This window comes from Triturus cristatus, chromosome 3_2 (genome assembly GCF_964204655.1).
Source record: "Triturus cristatus chromosome 3_2, aTriCri1.1, whole genome shotgun sequence".
Lineage (NCBI taxonomy): Eukaryota > Metazoa > Chordata > Amphibia > Caudata > Salamandridae > Triturus > Triturus cristatus.
Window position 1 is genome coordinate 921,963,918 of NC_140584.1, and position 24,854 is coordinate 921,988,771.

General features: G+C 45.9%; 1 protein-coding gene across 1 annotated transcript in view; it reads left to right on the top strand.

Moving 5' to 3' along the window:
* The first annotated feature begins 10,202 nt into the window (after positions 1 to 10,202).
* Positions 10,203 to 24,854, top strand: part of LOC146858798 (uncharacterized) — a 34,414-nt gene continuing 19,762 nt past the window's right edge. Inside the window, exons 1-2 of the mRNA XM_085647124.1 lie at positions 10,203 to 10,463; positions 11,422 to 12,389. Of these exons, the coding sequence (XP_085503250.1) occupies positions 10,331 to 10,463; positions 11,422 to 12,389 (1,101 nt within the window). The 5' untranslated portion in view covers positions 10,203 to 10,330. The remainder of the gene's footprint in view (positions 10,464 to 11,421; positions 12,390 to 24,854) is intronic.

Genomic DNA, 24,854 nt, shown 5'->3' on the forward strand with positions numbered 1-24,854 from the left:
GCGAAGGCCTCTCAGGATCGGTTCGTTGCTCAATGGGGGCCCCCCTATTGACAACCTTAATTCCGAGTTGCTGTAAAGGCACGGAAGCTTAAGGGGGTCAATCGGGGGGAAGGAAAGGAAGGGAACAGCGGGGAGGGAGATCTGTAAAGGAAGCACAGGGTTTGTTAGCACTATCGCCTTTACCTTAAACAATAATATCACCCACTTGTCTCTCATAAACGATTAGGTCTACCTGTAAAGGAAAAGAACCAAATCTAGCTTTGCCAGAAGAAGGGCGATTAAGGTTTGTCAAAGCCTCTTCAAGGCCAGCTAGATGCAGGGTGCTCAGGGATGCCTCAGGTCTGTATACGTTACTCAAATGGCACGACTGTTGATAAACAAACAACACATAAACCCCCCCGTTTATACAGCAGATGAATATACCTTTGTGTCTTTTATAGGGCGTAAACATGTACCCACCAGAAAAGGTGTGCTGGTAGGCCTCACTGGGGAAAGAAGGTCTTATGCTGCAGCCTAGCGGCCACTCTATAAACACCCAGCTAGAAGACGACACAAACACACACACCTATCATCGGTACATGGTAGGCTTCACGTATAACATTAGGCTTTGAGCTTTGACATCTGATAAGGCAGAACAATGTTGAACAATGAAATCCACAGCGTGGTATTATAGTCATACCACCTGGTAAATGTCAATCGTTTCCGAGCGCTCCACGCACTCACTCAGGTAGGATAAGTATTTCCCTACTAAGGTCTCACGAATAAGCAGTTTGTTTGGCAGTTACCAGTTTGAAGAAAGCACGAACGTGTGCACGAAAGGACTCTTGGCGGTGTCACTGACACCCTTACCGCACCCGGGGAACACAACGACTGTTCAGCGACGAGGTTCAGGTCAGGCTCCAGGATAATCTGCGAGCGTATCTCCTCGCTCTCCAGGCTAAATGGGTTCCCGGCTCTCGCGCCGCGTCACTTCCTGTGCGCGCGCGTCGCCGGCCCACAGGCTGATGGGAGTTGTAGTTCTGTGGCGGCTGCGGTAGTCCCCCATTTGACCCGCATCTCGCGGAACTGGTTCGCGGCCCGATCCCAACGGGCCGCGTCTTCCATGAGGTATGTCGAGGGGCAGAGGTGCGGTGAGTGATCGTGACAGCACATCCCTCTCCCCGAGACCTCTGCCATGAGCCAGGTTTGTGGGGATGTTTCGCATGGAAGGCTTTTACACACCGGGGAGCATGTACCCCCGTGGCAGGTTCCCACGAATCGTTTTCCATTCCGTATCCTTTCCAAGACACCAGGTACCAGAGTATGGATCCCCGCATTTTGGAGTCGAGGATGGCCCGGACTTCGTACTCAGGCTCGTTGTCTATCCAGACAGGAGAAGGATTCTTTTTTACCGGGGTGTAGGATGGCTCCAGAAGCGATACGTGAAACACCGGATGTATTTTTAGCGTTTTTGGCAGCGCTAGCATCATAGCCCGCGGGGAGATAACTTTCTTGATCTTGTAGGGCCCTATGTACCTTGGGTTGAATATGCTATATCTCCTGAATCGTATGTTTTTGGTGGATAACCATACTACATCACCCTTCTGATAAGGAGGATTTGGCTTACGGTGCTTATCCGCCATGTTTTTGTAAGTTATTTTTGCTTTAGCCAAGTTTTTGTACGTGCTCAGTAGAACCCTTCGGATGTGTTTGGTTCGGGTACCGACTTCCGGTACCTCAGGCCCTACCACGGGGTGGATCAATGAGGTAAAACGGGGATGAAAGCCATAGTTGCTATAATAGGGTGTGTACTGTGTAGATTGGTGCTTGGCGCTATTGTAGGCCACTTCGGCCAAACAGAGCCATTCAACCCAAGAATCCGAATTGTCTTTGACATAGCATCGTAGATACTGCTTTAGATTCTGGTTTAGTCGCTCCGTTTGCCCATCGGATTGGGGGTGGAAGCTAGTTGATTTGGAGGACTTCATGTGTAACGCCTTACACCACTCCTTCCAGAACTTAGCTGTAAATTGAGGGCCTCTATCTGAAACGATATTTGCCGGGAGTCCGTGTAATCTGATAATGTGGACCAGAAGTAACTTGGCTAATTGCCCTGCAGTTGGTTCTTTGGCACACGCGATGAAATGTCCCATCTTTGTGAGGCTGTCTACCACCACCACTATGGAGGTACAGCCTTGGTCCTTTGGAAGACCCACTATAAAATCGATGGATATGGTTTCCCACGGTTTCAAAGGTGTGGGTAGAGGTTGCAGTAGACCTTGAGTCTTCCCATGATCTCTTTTGGCTTTAGCGCGAGTCTCACAGCGCCTTACCATGTCCGTGGTGTCTTTTACTACGGATGGCCACCAGAATTGTCGTGAGATTCGGTCGAGTGTTTTTCTGACACCATTATGGCCAGCGCTGGGCGTAGAGTGACACATATGCCATACCTCCTCACGCAAGGACTGGGTTCGTACAAGCAATTGGTTGCCTTTCATCGGGAGACCTTGGTGGAGGTTCCATTGTGGATGTGCTTTCAACCATTGTCTCCAGAAACTGGTTTTGATTCCTACGATTATCTTTTGGAGGAAGGCATCCGTATGTAATAATCCAATGACCTTCTGTGGGTCCAAAATCGCCTGCTGCGCTTCTGTCTTAGGCTCTAGGGGGGTTGTCTGCCTTGACAAGGTGTCGGCCTTTCTGTTTTCTGTCCCTGGGCGATACGTCACTATGAAGTGGAATTCCGAGAAAAACAACATCCAGCGCAACTGTCTAGGAGATAACATGCGGGTGGATTGCAGTTGCGATGGTCGGTATAGACCGTGACTACATGTTTGGCTCCTAATAACCAGTGCCTCCAATCCATGAAGGCTTCTTTGATGGCTAAGAGTTCTTTTTCAGCTATGGTGTACCGGGTTTCAGCGGGGTTTAGCTTCCTGGACAGGTAGGCTACTGGATGTAGTTGTCCGGTGACCTTATGCCTCTGTGAAAGAATAGCTCCTATGGCGACATCAGAGGCGTCCGCCTCTAGGGACGCTCGGGGTCAGGGTGAGCCAACACCGGAGCGGTAACAAAGGCATCTTTTAAGCTTTGGAAGGATTGTTCTGCTTCTGCAGATCAGCAAAACGATACATTCTTTCGTAATAGGGCTGTAATGGGTGCCACCATGTTAGAGAAGCCGTTGATAAACGTGCGATAGAAGTTCGCGATTCCAAGGAAACATTGGACATCCCTCACGTTGGCAGGTTTGGGCCAGTTTTTTACCGCCAAGATCTTTCTATCGGACATTTCTTGCCTGGTGGGTGTCAGCATTACCCCCAGAAACTCCACCTTATCCACGTGGAACTCGCATTTGCTGAGTTTACAATACAAGTTGTTTCTTCGTAATGCCTCGAATACCTGACAGACATGCGCCCGATGCTCTTCAACCGATGAAGAGTAAATGAGGATGTCATCGATGTAGGCAACTACGAACCTGTCCAAGAACTCCCGCAACACCTCGTTCACGAAGTATTGAAAAGCAGCGGGGGCGTTGCACAGGCCGAAGGGCATCACTGTATATTCATACAGACCATAACGTGTACGAAAGGCAGTCTTCCATTCGTCCCCCTCTCGTACCCTAACAAGGTGATATGCCCCTTTTAAGTCAAGCCGAGTGTATATGACTGCTGTTTTGACCTGTTCTAATAGTACAGGTATCAATGGTAAGGGGTATCTGTTCTTTATCGTGATATCGTTTAGGGCGCGATAGTCTATACAAGCCCTCTTTTCGCCGTTGGCTTTAGGGATAAAAAAGAGGGGAGAGGCCGCCGGGGATCTTGAGGGACGGATAAACCCATTCTCTAGGTACTTGTCTAAATATTCCCGTAAGTGTGTGTTCTCGGCCTCTGTTAATGCATATAAGCGTCCACAGGGTATCAACGCCCCCGGTACCAGATCTATGCGACAATCGTAATGCCTATGTGGGGATAAAGTGTCTGCCAGCTTTTCACAAAAAACGTCCTGATATTCCGAATACCAAGAGGGAAGCTGGACATCTGTTTCTGCGGCCGTCGCTAAGCTATAGGAGGAGAGCAAGGTTACCTCTTTTTCCTGACTAATGCCCATACAATGAGCCTTGCACCAGGACCCGCTAAACCTCACCTTACCTTCCTTCCAATCAATAGCAGGGTTATGCATTCTTAACCAGGGGAGCCCCAGTATCACTCCGTATTGCGGAGCCTGGAGTATGTTGAACCGCACCGTCTCGGTATGGTCATGTTCGCACTGCATTAACAAAGGTTTAGTGTGGTATTCAATGGGACCGGTACTTAATTTCTTTCCATCGACCGCCAAAACCTCCTCGGGATGGTCTTTTGCCAATAACACGAGTCCCAGGCTTAAAGCCACACCTCGGTCCATGAATAGCCCTGTGGCTCCAGAATCAATCATGGCGTCTATAGGTTGCCATCCCTTGAGGGTCCTGAGGTGTACCGGAAGAAAAAAATGTTGTGTAGCGTATTCTGTCTGTTTAGATAACGAAGGGACACGAATACCACTCAAGGAGTTCCCTTCAGCTTTCCCTGAGTGAATTAGTTTCCCTGAATTTCCTCAGTTGTGCGTCCTAGTGATTTAGCCACCCCAAATCCAGTTTTTGGTTTGGCCAAGCACTCCCGGACAAAGTGGCCTTTCTTACCACAATACATGCATAGACCCGCTTTACGTCTATTGTCTCTCTCAGCTTGTGTGAGCGGAGCCCTTACGGCCCCTATATCCATAGGTTCTACGGGAGCTCCCGACCCCCCGCCTAGGCCCCTATTGCGGTCAAAGCGCATAGGTTGTCTCTCTACCTTTTTTCTATCCCCTCGACGTTCTCCTAACTGATAATCTAATCTCAATACCAGATTGATTAGGTCTATGCACGTGGAGGGTTTGGGGTCTATCTGGGCTATTACGTCCTTCAGGTCGTCTTTTAACCCTTGATAGAATAGAGCCCCTTTCTTTTCCTCAGGCCACTGTGTTTCGGCCACAAGCCTCTGAAAGGTGTTAACATAGGTAACTATGTCCTTGCTACCTTGTCTTAATTCTAGCAGCTCTCTATCTGCTGTAAACGATGCCGCTCGGCGATCAAATACAGTTCAAATTCCTTCTTGAACTCCTCCCAGTCATATAACAGGGGGTCGTCTCTACGAACATAGGGCACGGCCCATTGAGCGGCTTCTCCTGTTAAGTAAGATATCATAAAGGCCACTCTGGCCTGATTTGTGGGAAAGGCTTTAGGTTTGCATGAAAAATGTAGCAATACTTGTGTCATAAAGACTTGTACTTTAGTTGCGTCTCCCTGAAAACGTTCAGGGGCAGCCAAGGGAATGGGAGTGGGTAGTTCAACCGTCAATGGCGTGGGAGTAGCGGAGGTTCCGAACTGGAACATACCACCGCTCGCTCCACGCCCTACCTGGGCGTCAAAGGGGTTCCGCTGTAACCTATTTACAGAGTCCTGTAGCGCGGCGGTCTCAGCCCTAGAGGCTGCTACCTCATTTCGGGAATCCGCTATCTCCTGTTGGAGAGTTACTAGGGTGGCCAAAACGTGTTCTAGGGTGGTCATGGTGACAATGAACCGACCGGGAGAGGTATTAAAGTAAGGCAGATTATTCTGTCAGGTCCCGCGAAGGCCTCTCAGGATCGGTTCATTGCTCAATGGGGGCCCCCCTATTGACAACCTTAATTCCGAGTTGCCGTAAAGGCACGGAAGCTTAAGGGGGTCAATCGGGGGGAAGGAAAGGAAGGGAACAGCGGGGAGGGAGATCTGTAAAGGAAGCACAGGGTTTGTTAGCACTATCGCCTTTACCTTAAACAATAATATCACCCACTTGTCTCTTATAAACGATTAGGTCTACCTGTAAAGGAAAAGAACCAAATCTAGCTTTGCCAGAAGAAGGGCGATTAAGGTTTGTCAAAGCCTCTTCAAGGCCAGCTAGATGCAGGGTGCTCAGGGATGCCTCAGGTCTATATACGTTACTCAAATGGCACGACTGTTGAGAAACAAACAACACATAAACCCCCCCGTTTATACAGCAGATGAATATACCTTTGTGTCTTTTATAGGGCGTAAACATGTACCCACCAGAAAAGGTGTGCTGGGAGGCCTCACTGGGGAAAGAAGGTCTTATGCTGCAGCCTAGCGGCCACTCTATAAACACCCAGCTAGAAGACGACACAAACACACACACATATCATCGGTACATGGTAGGCTTCACGTATAACATTAGGCTTTGAGCTTTGACATCTGATAAGGCAGAACAATGTTGAACAATGAAATCCACAGCGTGGTATTATAGTCATACCACCTGGTAAATGTCAATCGTTTCCGAGCGCTCCACGCACTCACTCAGGTAGGATAAGTATTTCCCTACTAAGGTCTCACGAATAAGCAGTTTGTTTGGCAGTTACCAGTTTGAAGAAAGCACGAACGTGTGCACAAAAGGACTCTTGGCGGTGTCACTGACACCCTTACCGCACCCGGGGAACACCACGACTGTTCAGCGACGAGGTTCAGGTCAGGCTCCAGGATAATCTGCGAGCGTATCTCCTCGCTCTCCGGGCTAAATGGGTTCCCGGCTCTCGCGCCGCGTCACTTCATGTGCGCGTGCGTCGCCGGCCCACAGGCTGATGGGAGTTGTAGTTCCGTGGCGGCTGCGGTAGTCCCCCATTTGACTCACATCTCACGGAACTGGTTCGCGGCCCGATCCCAACGGGCCGCGTCTTCCATGAGGTATGTCGAGGGGGCAGAGGTCCGGTGAGTGATCGTGACAGCTGTCCACTGCTGACATCCATCTCCCGCCACACCCCGAGGAACCCCAGCAAGACAGAGACGCCACCAACAAGGAGGAAACCACCACCAGTGGACGCAGACTGATTTTTGCCAAATCCTTGCCCAAATTCCCTGACTTCCTTTTCACTTCTACGTTCCCCTAACAAAAGGGAACAACCAACAGTCATCCAAGACGTATTGGGATATCTGGCTGATTTTCTGTTAATAAACATCCTCATACCAATCTTCTTAAAATTCCTCCAGTGTATTTTTAAGTTTGCACGGAAAAACAAAGTGGTCAGCCCCAACCAGTGGCGACCATCACAGATATGTAGAATCACCTAGGTGTGAGATGCACAGACCTACTTTGTAATACAACTGTGGCAGAGGACAGCATGTCACACATAGCACGCTAATTGACTCGGCAACTCACCCACAATCCATGCACGCTCAGGAAGCAGATTAGCCATCATTCTCCATGTCTGCCAGCACTGTGAAGGGACGATGCAGATTTGGTCTCCTCCTAGTTGAGATGAAAGTGGACACCTATCAATGCAATACACCATGAGATGTGTACAACATCTTACGTTTTGACTGACACAACGCCAACAATGACTGTCATCACAGTTGAGTTACAGACCACCTTACATGTAGGGACACCTTCAGCTACACTACTCGTACACTTGTCCCCTTTCACACAGCAAGTACCTCCAAAACAATATCTGACTATGAGAATGCACAAAGGGATATGGCCACATCTATCATGAGCAGGCCTGAGAGTATTTCATACAGCATATGTGTGAAACTGCAACACTACTGCCTCATACCTAGCTGCTGTACCTGCCACACCTTCAGGCATAAGTTGAACAGGGCACACATCAACAACACAATGAGCACAGTCTGTGCGTAAACAACAAGTGTGTGCATGATCCAAGAAAAGTAGACAGTCAATCTGCACATTGTCCATTAAGACATACATCACTGTGATTTTCTCAGTCCTTTCACACATTGACCCATTGGAGAGTCCATCACAACACTGTTCTGTGTACATGCCCAGCAATATCATAAGTGACATGTGAGGGAGTACATTCCAATGTCCAAAATCACATACACAAACATAGCATGTGTAGTCAGCAGTGGGGTAAATGTTACATTGGCATTGTGTGCACAATGATGTGCCATTAATCATGTGGCCACTGTGCACTGTTGATAACCGTCCATTGGCCATTGACACAGCATGATGTGTCCACAGGTGCTGTCAAAATGCTCCGCCACCCAAATCACGGTCACTCATATCAATGAATGGCACCCAAAATGCGGTAGCTACCGCATGGACTCAGCGGTGTGTCACCGCCAATGCCCAACACTCAATCACGGTAGTGATAGGCATATGAGTATTGCCAAATGGTGGTTGGCATGCTCCGCCACCCAAATCACGGTCATTCATAGCAATGAATGGCACCCAAATCACGGTACCTACCGCCTGGACCCAGCGGTGTGTCACTGCCATGGACCATGCCCTTACAGCCAATGGGAACCGCAATCGTTGTAGCCTAATACAATATTGAAAATCGCGGTAGGTGTGCTCCGCCACCGCGGAGCTGGTCATTAGATGAAATTGTAAAATGCGCCATCACGGTAGCGCCCGCCTGGCCCCTGCGGTGTGTCACCGCCATGGATCATTCCCTTACAGCCAATGGGAACCGCAATCACGGTAGCCTAATGCAATTTTGAAAATCGCGGTAGGCATGCTCCGCCGCCGCAGAGCCGGTCATTGAATGCATTTGAAAAAGGTTGACCTGGAACACCAATTGCAACAGCTTAGAACCACTGAAACTACCCCAGGGGGCTATATATGTGTGGGGAAGAGCCTCACATTTCCACAGCTCACAGAGCCTGCTGCCTGCCGCCCCTCACCACCAACTGCTGCTGCTGCTGTCTCCAGGGACTGCTGCCTCCCACCCCTCTACACCAACTGCTGCTGCTGTCTCCAGGGACTGCTGCCTGCCACCCCTCAACACCAACTGCTGCTGTCTCCAGGGACTGCTGCCTGCCAACCCTCACCACCAATTGCTGCTGTCTCCAGGGACTGCTGCATGCTGCCCCTCACCACCAACCGCTGCTGCTGCTGTCTCCAGGGACTGCTGATTGCCACCCCTCAACACCAGCTGCTGCTGTCTCCAGGGACTGCTGCCTGCCACCCCTCAACACCAACTGCTGCTGTTGTTGTCTCCTGGCCACAGTGATGGCGAGGACTGAGAAGATCCACCAAGGAGCTGGAGGTCATGGTGGACGAGGTGCGCACACAGTATCCAAGGCTATATGGTGCACCAAATGTCGTGGTAAGTCTTCCAGAGTGGGAGTGAGAGTGCAGGGGGGCACACATGAAGTAGATCTGCTGCAGTATGTGCCTGAGAGTGTGGGGTTGTGTCATGCACTGCCTAGCATGCTGTCTCCAGGGGAAAGGGATGTGTAGCCTATTTCACACGTTTCCCTGCCTGCACATCAAGATTGGAGGGATATGTATTGTCTTGTCCGCCATGCAGTGACGCAGCAAGTTTATAATGCAGGAGTCAGGACAGTGATTGCTTGTGTGAATGGCTGTGTGGGTCCCTGATGTCCTTCACAGGCCCATCTGTGGCCTTAGCTAGGGTTGTTGTCCAGAGGGTAGTGATGGAATTGTGTCTGACTCAAAATGTGCCTCATCTCCAGTTCAGCACTATGTTCAGGACCTCAATACCCGAGCGTGACACTCTTGGTGGCCATTCACCTATGACACAGCAGATTGTCGCACTATTGTGCGCAGACCCTTCCATTTACACCAGCATGTATACAGACTCCCATGTGTAGGCACTGTTTGTGCTCTCAAATTGTCCCTTCATGTAACATATCTGATGCCCCACATTTGACCTCAGTGTGACCCCACATGGCCTGCACAGTCACCGCCCAATCTGACAAGGACACATCACTGAATGTACAGAGTGTTTTTTTCGGGACTCTACATTAATGAGCCATGTCCCTCAATGTGATCTCCATGACACAGTGAGCCATTCACAGGGCAAGGACATTGAGTACTGCGCAGTGTTGGACACAGTGAATCTTCCCATGAACATATATTGAGATGTACTGTATGTCTTGGTCACCCAAAAAATGGACAGTAGATGTGGTCAGCATACACATAGCTTTCTGTGCTGGCATCCTGCATGGATATGAGATGGGCAGGTACAGTGTCCACCCACTTACCTGCATGCATTTATGTATGATTCTCCCATGCTGATGTACCATGTGAGATGCATTATTGTCTCTGCTAGACATATCGGTGAAGTTGGGATGAGTCAGTATCATACTCCTGTACTGGTAGATAGTGGTACATTACACTGTTTCACAGATTTTTTCCCCCCCTCTTCTCTCCCATGCCTGCAGCTCATAGTCCACCAGTGTAGGGCCGTGTGGAGGGCCATTACATGCAAGGTGCGGGCTCTGGGTGTCTCCAACCGACGGCGCACACACTGTCACAAGAGGTGGGATGACATCTGCCGGCTGAGCAAGAACGTGGCCAGGATGACACTGGGGCTGATCCCTCGGGCTGGCAGGTTGGCGCGCTGGAGCATGACACCACTAATGGCCCGCATCTTAGCTGTGACACAGCCTGAGCTGGATGCGTGTTTGAAGGAGCATCAGCAGCAAGCTGGGGGTGATTATTCTGGGAAGGGTGACTTTGGTTATGAGTGGCTGCATGTGTTCACAGCCTGGGCCAGTGCTGGCCACCATGATGTTGGTAGTGTGATACAGTGGCTTGTAAGTGGTCTCTATGTTGGGTACAGCTGTAATGCATTTTCCCTACCTGTATTTCCTAATGTAATTTGAGTAATGGGCATTGACATTGCATTCTGAGACGTGGGCTTCAGGTATCGTCTGCATTGGGGTAGTCTGGGAAATCCCAAGGAAGGGAACGGCAGCATAATCTGAGTGTGCTTTCATCAATGCGTGCATTGCCTGACCTCAGAATTGTGAGGCTTAGACATCTGACACCAATGTGCAACAGTAGTTGTGCCCCAGAGTACAGCATGGTGGATGGCATAAGCTCATGGCCATTGTGGACTGTAATGTTGTAGTCTGTATCTGTGTTGTCCCCTTCTGCTCCATCCAGATATGACAGTGGCAACATGTCGTGGGGTACATCTTTGCCCCCATCAGGGCCCTAGGTGTGCTCAGAGCTATTTATGTGTCTGGTTGAACGGAGCCACCGGCAGGATATTGTGCTGTGTGGTCATCACATGGCTCACTTATGCTCCGTTTGCTTGTTGACACGCAAAATTTGAGTTCAAAATTGAGGTCGCACAATGTTATTTCACAGGGTGGTGTGCAACATGGAGATTTCATCATCTTTAGGTGTGGCGCAGCGGCCAGGGCGCCTGACTCTGGACTACGGGGTTCACGGTTCGATCCCCGGTGCCGGCGGCAGGTTAGCCCAGCACCATGTGACTCTGGGCAATAGTTTCCTTAATCTTCCCGAGGGCCCCCAGCGCTGGGATACAACTTCAGAGGTAGCTGTGCGCTTTACAAATACTGGTGTTTCATTTTCATTTCATTTCATATGATTGTTCTGTTGATGCCAATGAACTGACCCTACATCTCTCTCTCTCATGCAGCATGTCCCGTGGCCACGGAAGGACAGGGGACGGACACTAGTGGTGAGGCATCAAGCACAACTACTGCACACGAGCACAGTGACACAGATGTGACCAGCACCTCGGAGGGGGACAGGAGTCTTCTTGAGGAATCACAGCCAGATACGCAAACCTCAACATCATCTGACGCCAGCGGTGATGCAGCTATGTTGGCCGGAACAGGGAATGGGGACTTTGTCTCCTCTTCCACCACGCAGCGTACAATGTTTACCCTACCAGCTACTTCCACTGTTGCTGACCGTTTTCGCAACAGTAAGAAGGGAAGAGTATCCTTCACCCCAGGCACTACTGCCCCTGCCTCTGTCCCACCTGCTGCCATCAGTGCTGAGTCTATGGACCTTTTGCACCAGCTGTGTGTGGGACAGACAGCTCTCCTCAATTCCTTCCTAGACCACGACAAAAAGTTGGCTAAGGTGGTTGCTTTCATGGAGGGCATAGATTCAGACGTGGGTGGGCTACACCGGACTGTCCAGTCTTTGTCCTCTGCAGTGATGGCAGCCATTCAACTGGCACAATCTCAGAGTCCAGCTCCAGTCCCTTTGTCCACCCCCCTGCCAGTGGCCACATCTGACGATAGTGACCACACACCACAGACCTCAAGGGCAAGATACAGCACACGCAGCACACAGCAGCAGCAGCCCAAGCAGTCCAGGGCGCAGACACCATCCCTACAGAAAACTAAAGCCACCCCAGAGCGCAAAGACAAAAGCCCGTCAGGCAACACCAAGGGCCACAAAGCCAAGAAGCAAGCCTCAGGGTCACATGCCTCAGAGTCATCCCCAGCCAAGGACTCTCCTGTCCCAAAAGCGTCTCGCAAAGACAAGCAGACAGTTTCTGTGCCCGCAGAGAAGGTGGTGCCTGCTGAGAGTACACATAAGAAGAGCTCCAAGGCAGATTCACCCACAACCTCAACTCCCATCCAAAGCTCTGTGAAGCAGGGAAAGGAGGGCTCTGTAGGGGGTACACCTGGTAAACTTTTGGTGCCTATCTGTGTAATATGTGAATAAAGACAGTTACTCCTGCTGGCTGCCTTGTAAGTTTCCTTGCTAAATAAAGGGTTTGCTGTGTGGGTACGGTTTACTGTGACACATGCTCTAAATGCCACTTCAACATTGCCAATGTCTTGTTTCATTTTTCAGGCTTTTACAGAGGTTACAGGCACTTCAGTTCTTCTTGATTCTGAGGCTTGGGGGTGCAATGATGTTGGTTTGTGAAGAACTACTGTTATCATGGTCACTCTTTGGTCAGGTTAGCTATATTGTACACATGTCATGTTTGTATGCACTGCCAGCACAACATGGGATTCTATCCACAGTATTGCAGGCTGGCTGGCCAGGGTCTTCATATCTGTGTGATCTTTCTTGATGTGTGACCAGCAGTGTTGGCATATGCTCATCTTGCGATGGCCAAGCATCCTAGTCACATGGGCAAATTTCAATGTGTGCACTTGGGTGGTCAAGAAGTGTGAAGGGGGTGACTTTGTCAGTAGTGTTGATGTGTGTGTGCCCCTGCAATATCAACTGCACACGTGTCACCCAGGAGTTGAATGTCTGATATATGTATTGGTCAGCCCTGTGCTTGTGATTGTGTGCACATGTGGGAGTTGTAGGTTGTGCACTGTGCAGTGTGTTGGTGTGTCCTTGCACTTCTGGGGGACACCTACTATTTGGTGGTGGCAATTGTGAGTATGCAGAGTGTGTGACTGGCAAGCCATTGTTGTGTTTTGTTGATCAGCCATGTGTCTTGATACTGTTTGTGGTCACTGTGCAGACCTGTTCAGCCACACTGACATTGTGGGTGTGTTTTCTCATGCATTGCTGTCACATGGGGCTTTATTGCCTCCAGTATGGCATGTGGTGTGTGGTGTCATGCCATCCCCTATCTGTGCTCCAGATGCCTACCCATAGTGAGTCTGCACTCCATCTATTTGTGTATGGTACACTCCTGCCATGTCCACTACTGACGTACACAAACTTCACTTTCATGTCAGCTGTTCCCTTGGGTTGCCTGTGTGTGTGCCTCCCCATCACTTCATTTGTAACACTGTGCTTTGTGGTGCAGATCTGTGCACAGGAGCAATGTGCCACTCAGGACAGTTTACCAATTGGTTATATGTGATTTTCTTGTCTTGTTTTGCAGCCATGGTTGCTCATATGCAGTTCAACTGTTTGTGCTGCACAGTCCTCTGTTCATGTTGTTGTCACCTTGGAGTCCCAGACTTGTGCATCTGTGGGTGTTGGGTTAGCTGCATGTGTATTTGCTGGGGTACTGCTTCCCTTCCTGAGTGTGATGTTGTCTGTGTGCTGTGCTGATTAGTGTTGTGGGGGTTCATGGTGTGTCACTCATATCTGTGTGGTACTGGTATGTTTGATGTGCACACACTGCTTGTCGTGCATGCAGTGCTGTGAGTGTATGTTGCCATGTCCTTGCCTGGTGTGCATCCCCTGATGTCCTGCTGTGTTTGCAATGTGATTTATTGGCATGTGCGTCTGTTGTGTGTTTGATGTGGCTGTGTGCAGTGTTTGGGCTGTGTTGTCTCTTGCAGATGACAGATGCTCTGTGTGTGGTGTTCTATTTGCATGTCAGTGTGTGTGTTTTGTTGTTATTGTGTGTTTCATTCAGATGTGTGTTGCCAGTGTGGTGTGCCTTACTTATGTGTCTGTCACATGAACTTAGGTCTATTCGAGTTTCTGTGCTTGTTTTTGGTGCGTCCTTGGTGTTTTCTCCTCTCATATTTGAGCTGTCTCTTGTCATTCTTGTGCATGTACAGGCATGTGGTACACTATGACACCATGTTGACTTGATGGGTGGTGTGGTATGTCTGTCTGTGTGTCATTGTAGTTCCATTTCTCTCATTTTGTGTCAATGATTGTTTTGTGATGATGCACTTCTTGTCTGTGTTGTCTGTGCATTGTTCCTGACTGATGAGGTTGTGTACCCCTGTTCTGTCTGTGCTCCCATTGCCTTTCCACAGTTTTGCTGCACAGGAGTTATGTGTTTGGCTGTTGTTTTTGTGTAAACATTGGTTCAGGCATCCCTGTGTGTGTGATGTTTGTGGATACCCCCCGGGGAGTGTGATGGTTTGTCAGTGTATTGACTGAACATTATTGGCTCCCTTCCGTGTGTTTGACACTGGTGTTGTGTGCTGCAGGTGTGATGATGGGGGGGGGGGGGTATGTGTGAAGGTTCCTACTTGTGTTTGACAGTCATGGAGTGTTGCAATGGCCCTGTGTGTTGTGCTGCTGACATACTCCTGTCAAGTAGTTGGATACAGATGTGTGGCTGTTCACTGTTTGACTTCAAAGACTTCCTATCATCCCTGTGCCTATAAATGGGCTGCCTTGCTATCTCCCCGAGTTGTTGCACTGAGGTGACTGTGGTTTGATTTCACTCACTGTGCCAGCCATGTGGGATTTGATGGGCTGAGGGTGTTGTTATAAGTTCCTTCTCTTGTATGTGATGTACACATGCTTGGTGGTTAGCTCCTTGGCCTTCCATTTGTGTGCACCTCACTTTAGGTTTCCTATTTGTTGTCCTCCATTGCTGCTGGCATGTGGTCTGTGTATGTGGCTGTGTGGGCTATGTCTATGTGTCTTGGCAGGCTGTGTGTCCAGTTGAGTGATTGTTCATTATCTGTGTGTGTGTTCATTTTGTGCTTGCATTCAGTTTTCTTGCCATGAGTGTGGTGTTGTTGTGGTGTGTGGGTAGCCCTGGCCCTGTGCTTCTGTGCTTTGTGTTCCTCTGCCGCCACACCTGCTTATGCTGTCTCCCTAGTTGTTTGGTGTGTGGTGCAGGGTGTGGTTTCATCTGGCTGGTTATTGTGCATGGGGGAGCACAGGAGGGGCACATGGCATGTCCCTTCATGTTGGGGGGCCTAGTGTGTGGAGGGTGGAGGTGTGGCCCTAGGATCTTTGTGGACTGCCCATGCCTGGCGCTGGCCCTGCCTTCTGCATTGTGCGCATGTTTTCCCGCGTCTTAACCACTGCGGTGACGTGACAGGGACATTACTTCAAGATCGCGGTAGATGGGTGACCTGGATGCGGAGGGGTGATTTGGTGACAGGTAGGACATGTGTGGGTACACTTGTGGATGTGTTCCTGTCCCCACCAGGGTGTCTGGTGTGGACAGGGACCCTAAATCTGCACATGGATAATGTGTTGTTGTTGTGTGCGGAGTTGTGCGTTTGCGTACCTGCGGCGTCGTCCGCGACGGTGCATGAGTTGCTGGTAGTGTATCAGGTACAGCACCGGGAAGACGTGTAGAGCTGGGTCCATTGCGGTCGGGACTGGGTGGAAGGGACCGGGACTCTGGTTTTGCGCTCCGCTGTCGTGCTTCCCCCGTCTCTGGTTGGGCGGTTTCTTCGCTGCGGTGCGACTGGCTGTTTGGGGCATCCTGATTTGTACAGCAGACGGGACGTCATTCTGCACGGCGGTGAGTCTCCATTGGCTCACACCACCGCGGTGGTGGGCCCACTTTGATGGCGGTTTGCGTCGCACCGCGAGGGACAGGAAATGGGATATGTTTGGCCATACTAATATGGCATGAGGACCGCTGCTGGCGTGCGGAAAAAAGCATTTTCTGCCACCGCCAGCACCGCGGTGGTACCTCCGCCCGCCATCCTAATAGACCCCTTAATATATTTAATTAATAAACTACATGTGAATAATTATGCTCAAGTCTGATGGGTTCTAATGGAGAACTAACGGATCGTATCCCTATTGAGAGAGGAGTTCATCAGGGCTGCGTTTTTGCACCTACTTTGTTCTCCTTATACATTAATGATGTTGTAGAAATCTTAGAGCAATGTAGAAAGGACTCACCAATCCTGAACGCTAGGAAGATACCAATTTTCCTCTTTGCCGATGATTCCCTCCTGATTTCAAAAACACCTATGGGACTGAATGAAAACAAAACAAAGTACATGGTGTTTGAGAAGTCGAAAAAGAAAACCCGGACTGTCTGTGCAGGTAGAGAGGTTCTTGAAAGAGTTAACAACTTTTATCTGCCTGTTAGACTTATGGACAACTATAGGTGGACAAGTCAAATGAACAAAAGCACACCAACGATAGAACACAGATCATAAGGTTTTATAATCAAACAAAGTCATGTGTAATTTCACCCGCCCTGGAAGTTTATTGAGCACCATCTCAGGGCACGGCGCTTAATGGGGCCGAGATCTGGGGTTACGCTGACTTTCACTCATTGACAACTCCAAAAAATAACTTTATTAGGAAATTGCTTGCCTTGCCATCTAGCTCACCTCTTACCCCTATGTACTTCGATGTGGGGTTGAAAAGAGTTGCCGATCTGGCCGTGCTAAAAACTATAATCTATTGGGTTCGACTTTGGACCACACCGTAACTCAGAGTTTATAGAGACTCGTTGATAGATTTATTAAAACTCCCAGGAGCTAGGAATATCCCATGGGTTAAATTTGTTTCAGGTTGGTTGGGTAAACTCAGCATGCAGAGCTATTCAGATGATCCAACTGCTGTTTGTAAAATTGATCTCAAGGTGATAAAAGTTCAATATGGGTCTACATAAATGAGAGATGCATAACTAATAACCCAAGTGGGTCTCTGACTACCCTGTTTTCAGAGTTTAAGTTTTCCCCGGTATTTCCCGGTATTCGAGAAGTTTTTAGGTCTAATATACCTGCCTTTAACTAGGAACCTGTATATTCGCTTCAGACACAGTTCTCTCCCTCTACTATCTTTCACATGGAAATGGTATCTAAATCAAGATCTTATAATCTGTCATGTATGTGGTTTAAACTATGAAGAGGAGATCCACATTATGTTCTTTTGTCCTGAGTATTGTAAACCACATCGTAAATGGATTGTGCCCATCTTCCGTGGTATGGGAACAAATAGTCATTTGGCAGCTTTTAGAATTTTAAAAAGTGATACATCAATAAAAATAGTATTTGCAGTCAGCAAATTCCTACAAGCTGTTCGGTTTAGGAGAACAACATTTTTAAAATTAAATATTTAAAGATGTGTAAATACTGTGCCAATTGAATATGCTTATACCTTTTTAATTGGATTGCTCCTTGCACATCAACATCTTTTGCACTATGCATGGTCATTTTATGTTTTTGTCGGACCTTTTTAGTATTTTTAATGAGTATGATGCGTCATGATATGATTGTGGTGGATTGTAGATGGTAAAATGTTAGAACACGGCTTTGGTCAAGAAAACAATTATTTACGGCGTACTGTTTTTGGATATGTTCCTATAATTTTTGATGAAATATGTATTCTAACAATCTAGTTTTTGCACATTAGATCTGATTGCGCTAGGCAAGGTCACTTTATCAACCTATCGCTCTGTTGGATACCGCTCTTGGAGGTATATTGATTATGAAATTGCAGGATCTGGTTATGTTGTTTTCTATTTTGTTTTAAAGAAAGACGATGAACTAGAAATATTTTATTGCAGAAACCTGAGATGATCATAATTATTTTTTAAACATATTCTTTTAAATGTGATTGATTGTATCATGTGTGGTGTAGTTATACTATTGTATTTTGGCTTGTGCACCCTTTGCTATTTATAACCAAATAAACTATTTCTTTTACTACTACTACTGAAAACTATATACTGCATGGCTATCTCTCACACTTATTCATCCATCACACTGGTAAGCGCTGCATCCCATTTCACCTATTTCACGATAACCTACACCATAAAGAAACACTTTCCACTTAGGATCAAAGCAAAGACAACATCCGTCCAACCACACATCCTGCACAGTGTAGCATGCTGCTCATGTAGGCAAGAGCCTCGCATAGTGATAGTAAGCACTAAACAAATATTACAATACAATAAAATTAAAGTAAATAAAGACAGAAAGGCAAGTTAGAAACTAATACAGACGATTTTATATAAAGTTCTACTTAAGTATCATATCCAGGCCTTTGCAGAAGCTTACAATGTGAACAGATGAATGGTATCTTTCTTTGAGAAGGGTGTTAACCCTAAACATATGAGATCGTAGTACCACACAGTTTCTCCCATGTTATGGAATAACAGCAACATTTGTGTTGTACACACTCTGAAACAAAACGTTTCATGTAGTACATTACAATACCCCTTACTATCTCACCTAGAAATTCAAACTCTCAAGTTGCGCTAGAGCATCCAGAAGCTCCACCACCTTTCTTCTGAAACCTCAGAGATTCCACAAGAAGAAAACGTACAACCGTGCCTTCTCTGGGACTCTCTGGGACTCCTAAAATCAGATCGAACCCCTCAGTTAATTCATTCAAGAAAGAAGTAAAAGAATTCCTTATGAGCAAATTTCTTTCCTAGATCACATGTCTCCTATCTCCTCAGTCAACCACGCGATCGAGTATTCTGGGTACCTAATGCTCTCCTTGGCGCAATACCAACTTCTGTCTGAATCAAGTCTGTTGGCTTGTGTGTTGCACGCCACTCATCATATTCCTTTAGCTCATGAGGTAAAGGAATGGAGACATTGCAGGAAATGATGGGGATCCAGCCAGATCCCAGGTCTGGGACCAATTTCCGAGCATGATCTATGATCTGATCAACCCAGCGAAATATGCTGAATTTGTCCTGGTTTAATTTTCCAACACGGGATGCAATTCAACAGCACCCACATGTTATCTGTTTTCTGTTCAGAGCAGCAATGTGCAGGCAGCAAGAGGGCTTTCCAATTTCACTTCCAGCTGTGCCCAAAACAAAGTCCTGATTTAAGGCCAATCAGTCATTCTTTTGTTCAAGTATCATCCTGGCAGGGAGCTATCTGGAGCCTAACACCTAGATGTCAATGCAATGGAAGGAAACAAAGGCACACAGATTATCACTTCACAAGTACTTTAGAAAACCTATGTGTTGTGACTTGCTTTCACCATGTTCTCTGTGTGCCAGCACCACCATGAGTATGATAGTGCTCATGATGTTGCAATGCCACTTGGAGGGTTTGTCTAACAGTTACACTAGTTGAGTCCAGTGCCTGAGCAGGGCTATCCCATGCTCCGGGTGGGATATGCTGTATAAATAAACTTTTAACTGATCCTGATGTAGCTTAAACGTACCCTGTTCTTTGAACAAAGAAGCTACTTGTTTGCACTTTGAAGTCTAGGCTGGTTTTTACATCATGGGACCTCATTACACTGGCAGTGTGATTAAATAATTCATGCATGTAAAAGAAATTAAAAGAAGACGTAGAGTAAAGATTAGGATTCTCCACCAGTGTCATCATCATTAGATAGCATCATGGTAAAGCAGCATAGTGAAAGTGCTGGAAAAATAAGTGGTAGCTGCACAGAGGTAATGTGCTTGGAAAAGATTCTGGAGAAACATCCAGCACAAGAAGGTAGGAAGGAAGTGCTGGAATACAAGCCAACTGTGAAAGAACTTTGTGAAACTGTGGTTTGCACTTTTGAAATCTTCCCACTTTCTGCCCAGGGTCACACCGGCCATCAGCAGAGTTGACGCTGGTCTGAAACTATGAGAGAGACAGTAAAGATGATGTTGTGATATTTCTAATGGTGACAGCTGTACTGGATGAGGGTTACTCAGGCATGTCTTGCAGCACAATATTGAAACATTTGGCTGTGCTGTTTGTAGGATTTTAAAGGTGCTGCATTGAGAAGACTGGAAAGTGGCTATTCAGACATTTTATTTCGATATCGGCTCTAGAAAGCACATGTGCTATCTTGAAGAGACATGTTGTAAATACTTTGTAGGCTTCAGCCTGCCCATAAACCTCCCAGAGAAATACTATCAATACCCAGGTCCCGTTTTAGCAAATATTTTTGGAACAATTTTTTGCTTTCATTTGGAGAACTTAACACGAGCACTTGTTTTTTTCACTCAGTCCGAGCTCCGAGCTGTAAATCTTGTTCTTCACAAATGCTGCTGCTTCTCATTACCCATCCACAGACCAACCCCTCCTCCATCACTGCTTTTCCCATCGTTGCTTCTCAGTGTTTTCACTGAGGCTGCTGCTCCCTCCGTAGCTCTTACGAGGACACCATATGGGTGGAAAAACGATGACTTTCTTGAAGTATATAAGATATAAAATGGACAATTCAGAAGACAATGATGATTATAAAATATGATACGTGTTGAATGAACATCGCATTTCTTGTATTAAGAATTTGTTTGAAATTGAGACATTTTTCCAAAGCAAGAGTGAAAAGTAAGTGGGACCAAGGTCAACAGCACAATTCTTCCCCACCTCCCATCATGTTGGACGCTGTCTTTACCTCTACAACTCTTAAAGATGGCCACCATAATGACTCACAACAAAGTGGGACGCTCCTCAACACCTTTTTCTGTTTCTATTAGCTCGTATGCTATAGAATCATCACTGTGCTCCTCCTACATCCTCTTATCTTCTAAAATGTGCAGATGCCTACAGCTGTTTCAGCGGTTATTACGATGCTGCTTTCCACTACTGTGCCAGTGGTGCTGCCAGTACAGTGAGTCCGCTTGAGAGAGTGAACCCTTGCAATGCCCCAACCCTCCCACCAATTCTGTGCGATTGTTATCAGCCTCTGAGATACTCTTGAGAGTGGTGATTGGGGGCTGCCACAAAGACATTAACACTGACAATGCCAAAAGCGCTGCCTTTTATTGTATCAGGCTCTATTTGGAGGTTTCACATGCATATAGGCTCCTGGTCTGAAAGTCAAAGATCAACCGCATTCTCTTCTTCAAGAGGCCAGGGATACAGAGGAAACTTCTGTCGAAATTCTTCAGATTCTTCCATTCCAGAGTCAACAATTCTCTTTCTCTCCAAGTTTAAGAAGGAGAATTCAATATTTTGTGAACAAATGGAAAGCTTTAACAAAAGATGCATGGGTTCTTCACACTGTTTTAGGTTTTCCTCTGGAATTTTATTCAACTCCCATTCAAACAACTTGGCCAAAAAAGATATATTTCACGGACCATCCCACCCAAAAAAAACATTCATAGATCATGAACTAGCTTCTTGGATTCGCAAACAAGCAATTTCATTCACTACTGTACATCCCAAGAGATTTCTCAGCAATGGAACGGATTAAATAACATTTGTTGGCTGAAATAGACAAAGAAGTCAAATTTTAGTCTCAAGGACAACATCTCAGTTCTAGCAGTTCATCTCCCCAAGAAAAAGAATAAAATAGCAGAATGGAACTCAAGACGTTTTAGAGATTTCAGCAAGTGGAAACTTAATTTTTCATTATTCTCCAAGATAATGCAGATGTGGGGCCTCCCTTCTTCTAGATCTAATGAATCACCCTGATTCATCGATAACCCAACTTCTCAGCTTTATGTCTGAGAGACTTTCAAAGAGATACTGGCAAATGGCAGGACGTTCGGAACAAGCTCTTAATCCTAAAACAGAGCCCCATCTGACTCAACACACAAAAGATATTGTTCAGCCTCGAACAGATGGTCTGGCGAGTGCTTGGAACTTTCGGATCTCGTGGCAATGGATGTCTCTTTTGTAGCACATTTCTTGGTATCTTTAGCTTCTGAAGGTCTTTTTCACAGGACTAATAATTCTTATTGTTCTGCAATTTCAGGAGGTCATCTTTCAGTAGCCGATCACCCTATTGGTGAACACCCTCTCACTTCTAAACTCTCAAGAGGTATTTATTATACTTCTCCACCTTATCCCAAATATTCAACCTTGTGGGATGCTTCTATAGTTATAAAATTCCTTCAAACGTGGCCTAATACGTTTTTTCCAGAAAACTATTTTCTGCCAACCTATCTACTCTACTTTGTCTAGCCTCTTGTAAGAGATTCTCAGACAGCAGAGCTCTTGATCTTAGAGGTAGGTATTTTTCCCCAGCAGGAGTTACTTTTTACATTTCATAAATTGACAAAGTGTACTATGACGCACCATTGGGAATTATAGTTTCTTGTATTCATGGGTTTTGTAGTTTTTTTTATTATACATTATATCTTAGCAGCTGAAATAAATCTAAAGAAGAGACTGCATATTCTTCATATCCATGTCCTTAATATAATTATTTTGTTCATGAATTCTATACAATTTTCCAGTTTTGCTGCATTATCATCTTATCTAATGGGAATGAGGAATCCTTTCACTTTTGGCTTTTCCTTTCTTCTCCTTTTCAAAGATCTGGGTGTTTTGTGGTTTTTTTTGTATCACCTGACCACCTCGATAGAATAGCAGTGTGCCACTGTCACGATTAATGCAGCCATTTGAAGCTCCACGTGCAGAACATCCTCATTAAGAAAAGTGACATTTGGTCTGAAAAATTTGTTGCAAGGCATTGCATTTAGTGCAAGGGATTGTTTCTGTATGGAATGCCAATATACTCTTAGAATTTGAACTCCTAAACCAAAACTTCAGGATAGACACTCCTTTTTATTTTACACAGAGGAGAGGAGTAAAAAGACAATCCCTCTTTGCTTTTAATTGCTTCAATGACAGAACCCAGTCTCTTTTCTGTCACTTTTACTCTGTCAGGCTTCACAACAGTCCATTATGTATGATACCTGCCCCCTTAGACAACGAGTCCTTCATATGATGATATCACAACTCTGAGAACAGTAAGTACTATTATTTAGATGCTGTCATCAACAAGATCAGTTAAGTTCACATTGAAAAGGAGATCCCACACCAGCTGTTTCACAGTACTGCATGGTCTCTTATTTCATGTACTGCAACTTGTACATATATGGACACCTTCTGCCAGTGTTGATCTTTCAAAAGTGACTCAAATTTGATTTAGGGTGTGCGCTGTTACCCAGCAAATAAAATAATGATGTCCCAACACTACGTACACGGACAAACTGTTTTTGTAAATGTGCTGTCATGACCAAAACGTGCAAATAGTGTGTACAGTAGCTTCTTCCTTTCATGAAGGAATACTAGAGCCTTCTTTAAAAAATAGAATTGGCAATGCCAATAGGTCTCGGCAATCCGAGCGCCAGTGATCTCATCAGTGATGTCACTGATCATATCATGAGTGATGTAATATATGAGGTCATAAGCAGTGCATTGGGGGGTGTAAGTTATGGTTAGCTCCAGTAACTATAACTGCTCAATTTTAATGGTTTTGTACGAGTGGAATCTGAGCCTAGCTACAACGGCCCTGTAACCTTTGTTCTCTTCAGTGATTTTCGACATTTTTAAATTCAATTTCCTAACTATAATGTTCCTGTACCTTTTTTTTTTAAGTAAATGTCGATTTTTTTTTAAATATTCTATTCCCTAACTATAATGTCCTTGTAACCTTTGGTATTTTAGTGAATTTCAAAAGTTTTTTAAAGTCTATTTCTCATCTATAACATCCCTGTAACGTCTGATTTTTTAAATCTTTTTTTAAATTGTAATTCCTAACTGTATGCTTTAATGTTTGAGAGTGGGTTTGTGAGTGGTTGAATGGGCAGCTGAGTGAATTTGTGAGTATCTGTGTGGATCTGTGAGTGGATATCACAATGGCAGAATGGGTGTATACGTGGTTGTTTCAGTCTCTGAGTGGGTGTATCAGTAGCTCTGTACGTGATTTGAGGAGAATGAAGGCTTATTTGTTCCTTTATTGAATAAGAGTCTACAGTTTTGCTAAAAATTTACTCAACTAGAGTCATTTTCAACTGGTTAATTAGTAAGTGCTAATTGGTTGCGCAAATATGTGGTGCATATTCTACAGTAATGGTGTGTAATGGACCAGGATGAAAAGTCTCCAGTGACCTGGTGTGCATTTCGGCAATGTGATTGTTCTTCGTACATCTTTATAATGAAACATGTGATAACACTAAAACAAGGGTACTTCCTCTCAAATACATAAAGTAAGTGCATATTTGTTTGGTGGTGATGTCATATTCTTTGGCATCAAATACTCATAAAAAAATCTAAAGAAAATGTGCTGAGCAACTGTTTGTTTAGCTGTATATCATCCTGGGAAAAAGTGGGATGAAGTTCCCATACTACTAAGGTATATGGGGCAGGGCCAAATGGCCAATGCCTTCTGGTGTTTTTCAATATTTATATACTTGTAAAAATATAAAGGGTGAACTAGGTATTCTGTTCTCACCAGGATAGGAAAAGAAACAACCTACTTCTCACAGTTAATACAATTTGCACGCTGAAAGATGAATAATGTATTTACATCCATGCTACCATTTGAAAATATGTTTTTAATGTGGAATGTTTGCATAAAACGCACTTACTTTGCCATTGCCAGACCCAATAAGTTAGAATCAGTTACATTTTACTGAGATATTCTATCTTAGAAAAAAAAGGCCAAAAGGCATTTGTTTCTAATTTGTTTTTCACAGTATTGTAAATTTGTAGCATAAATTAGTGATACGTTGATTTCGGTACTGCTGTTATTTGCAAAATTGACGTGATTTTTCAAAAATCTAAAAAACATATATACACATATTACAAATAATGT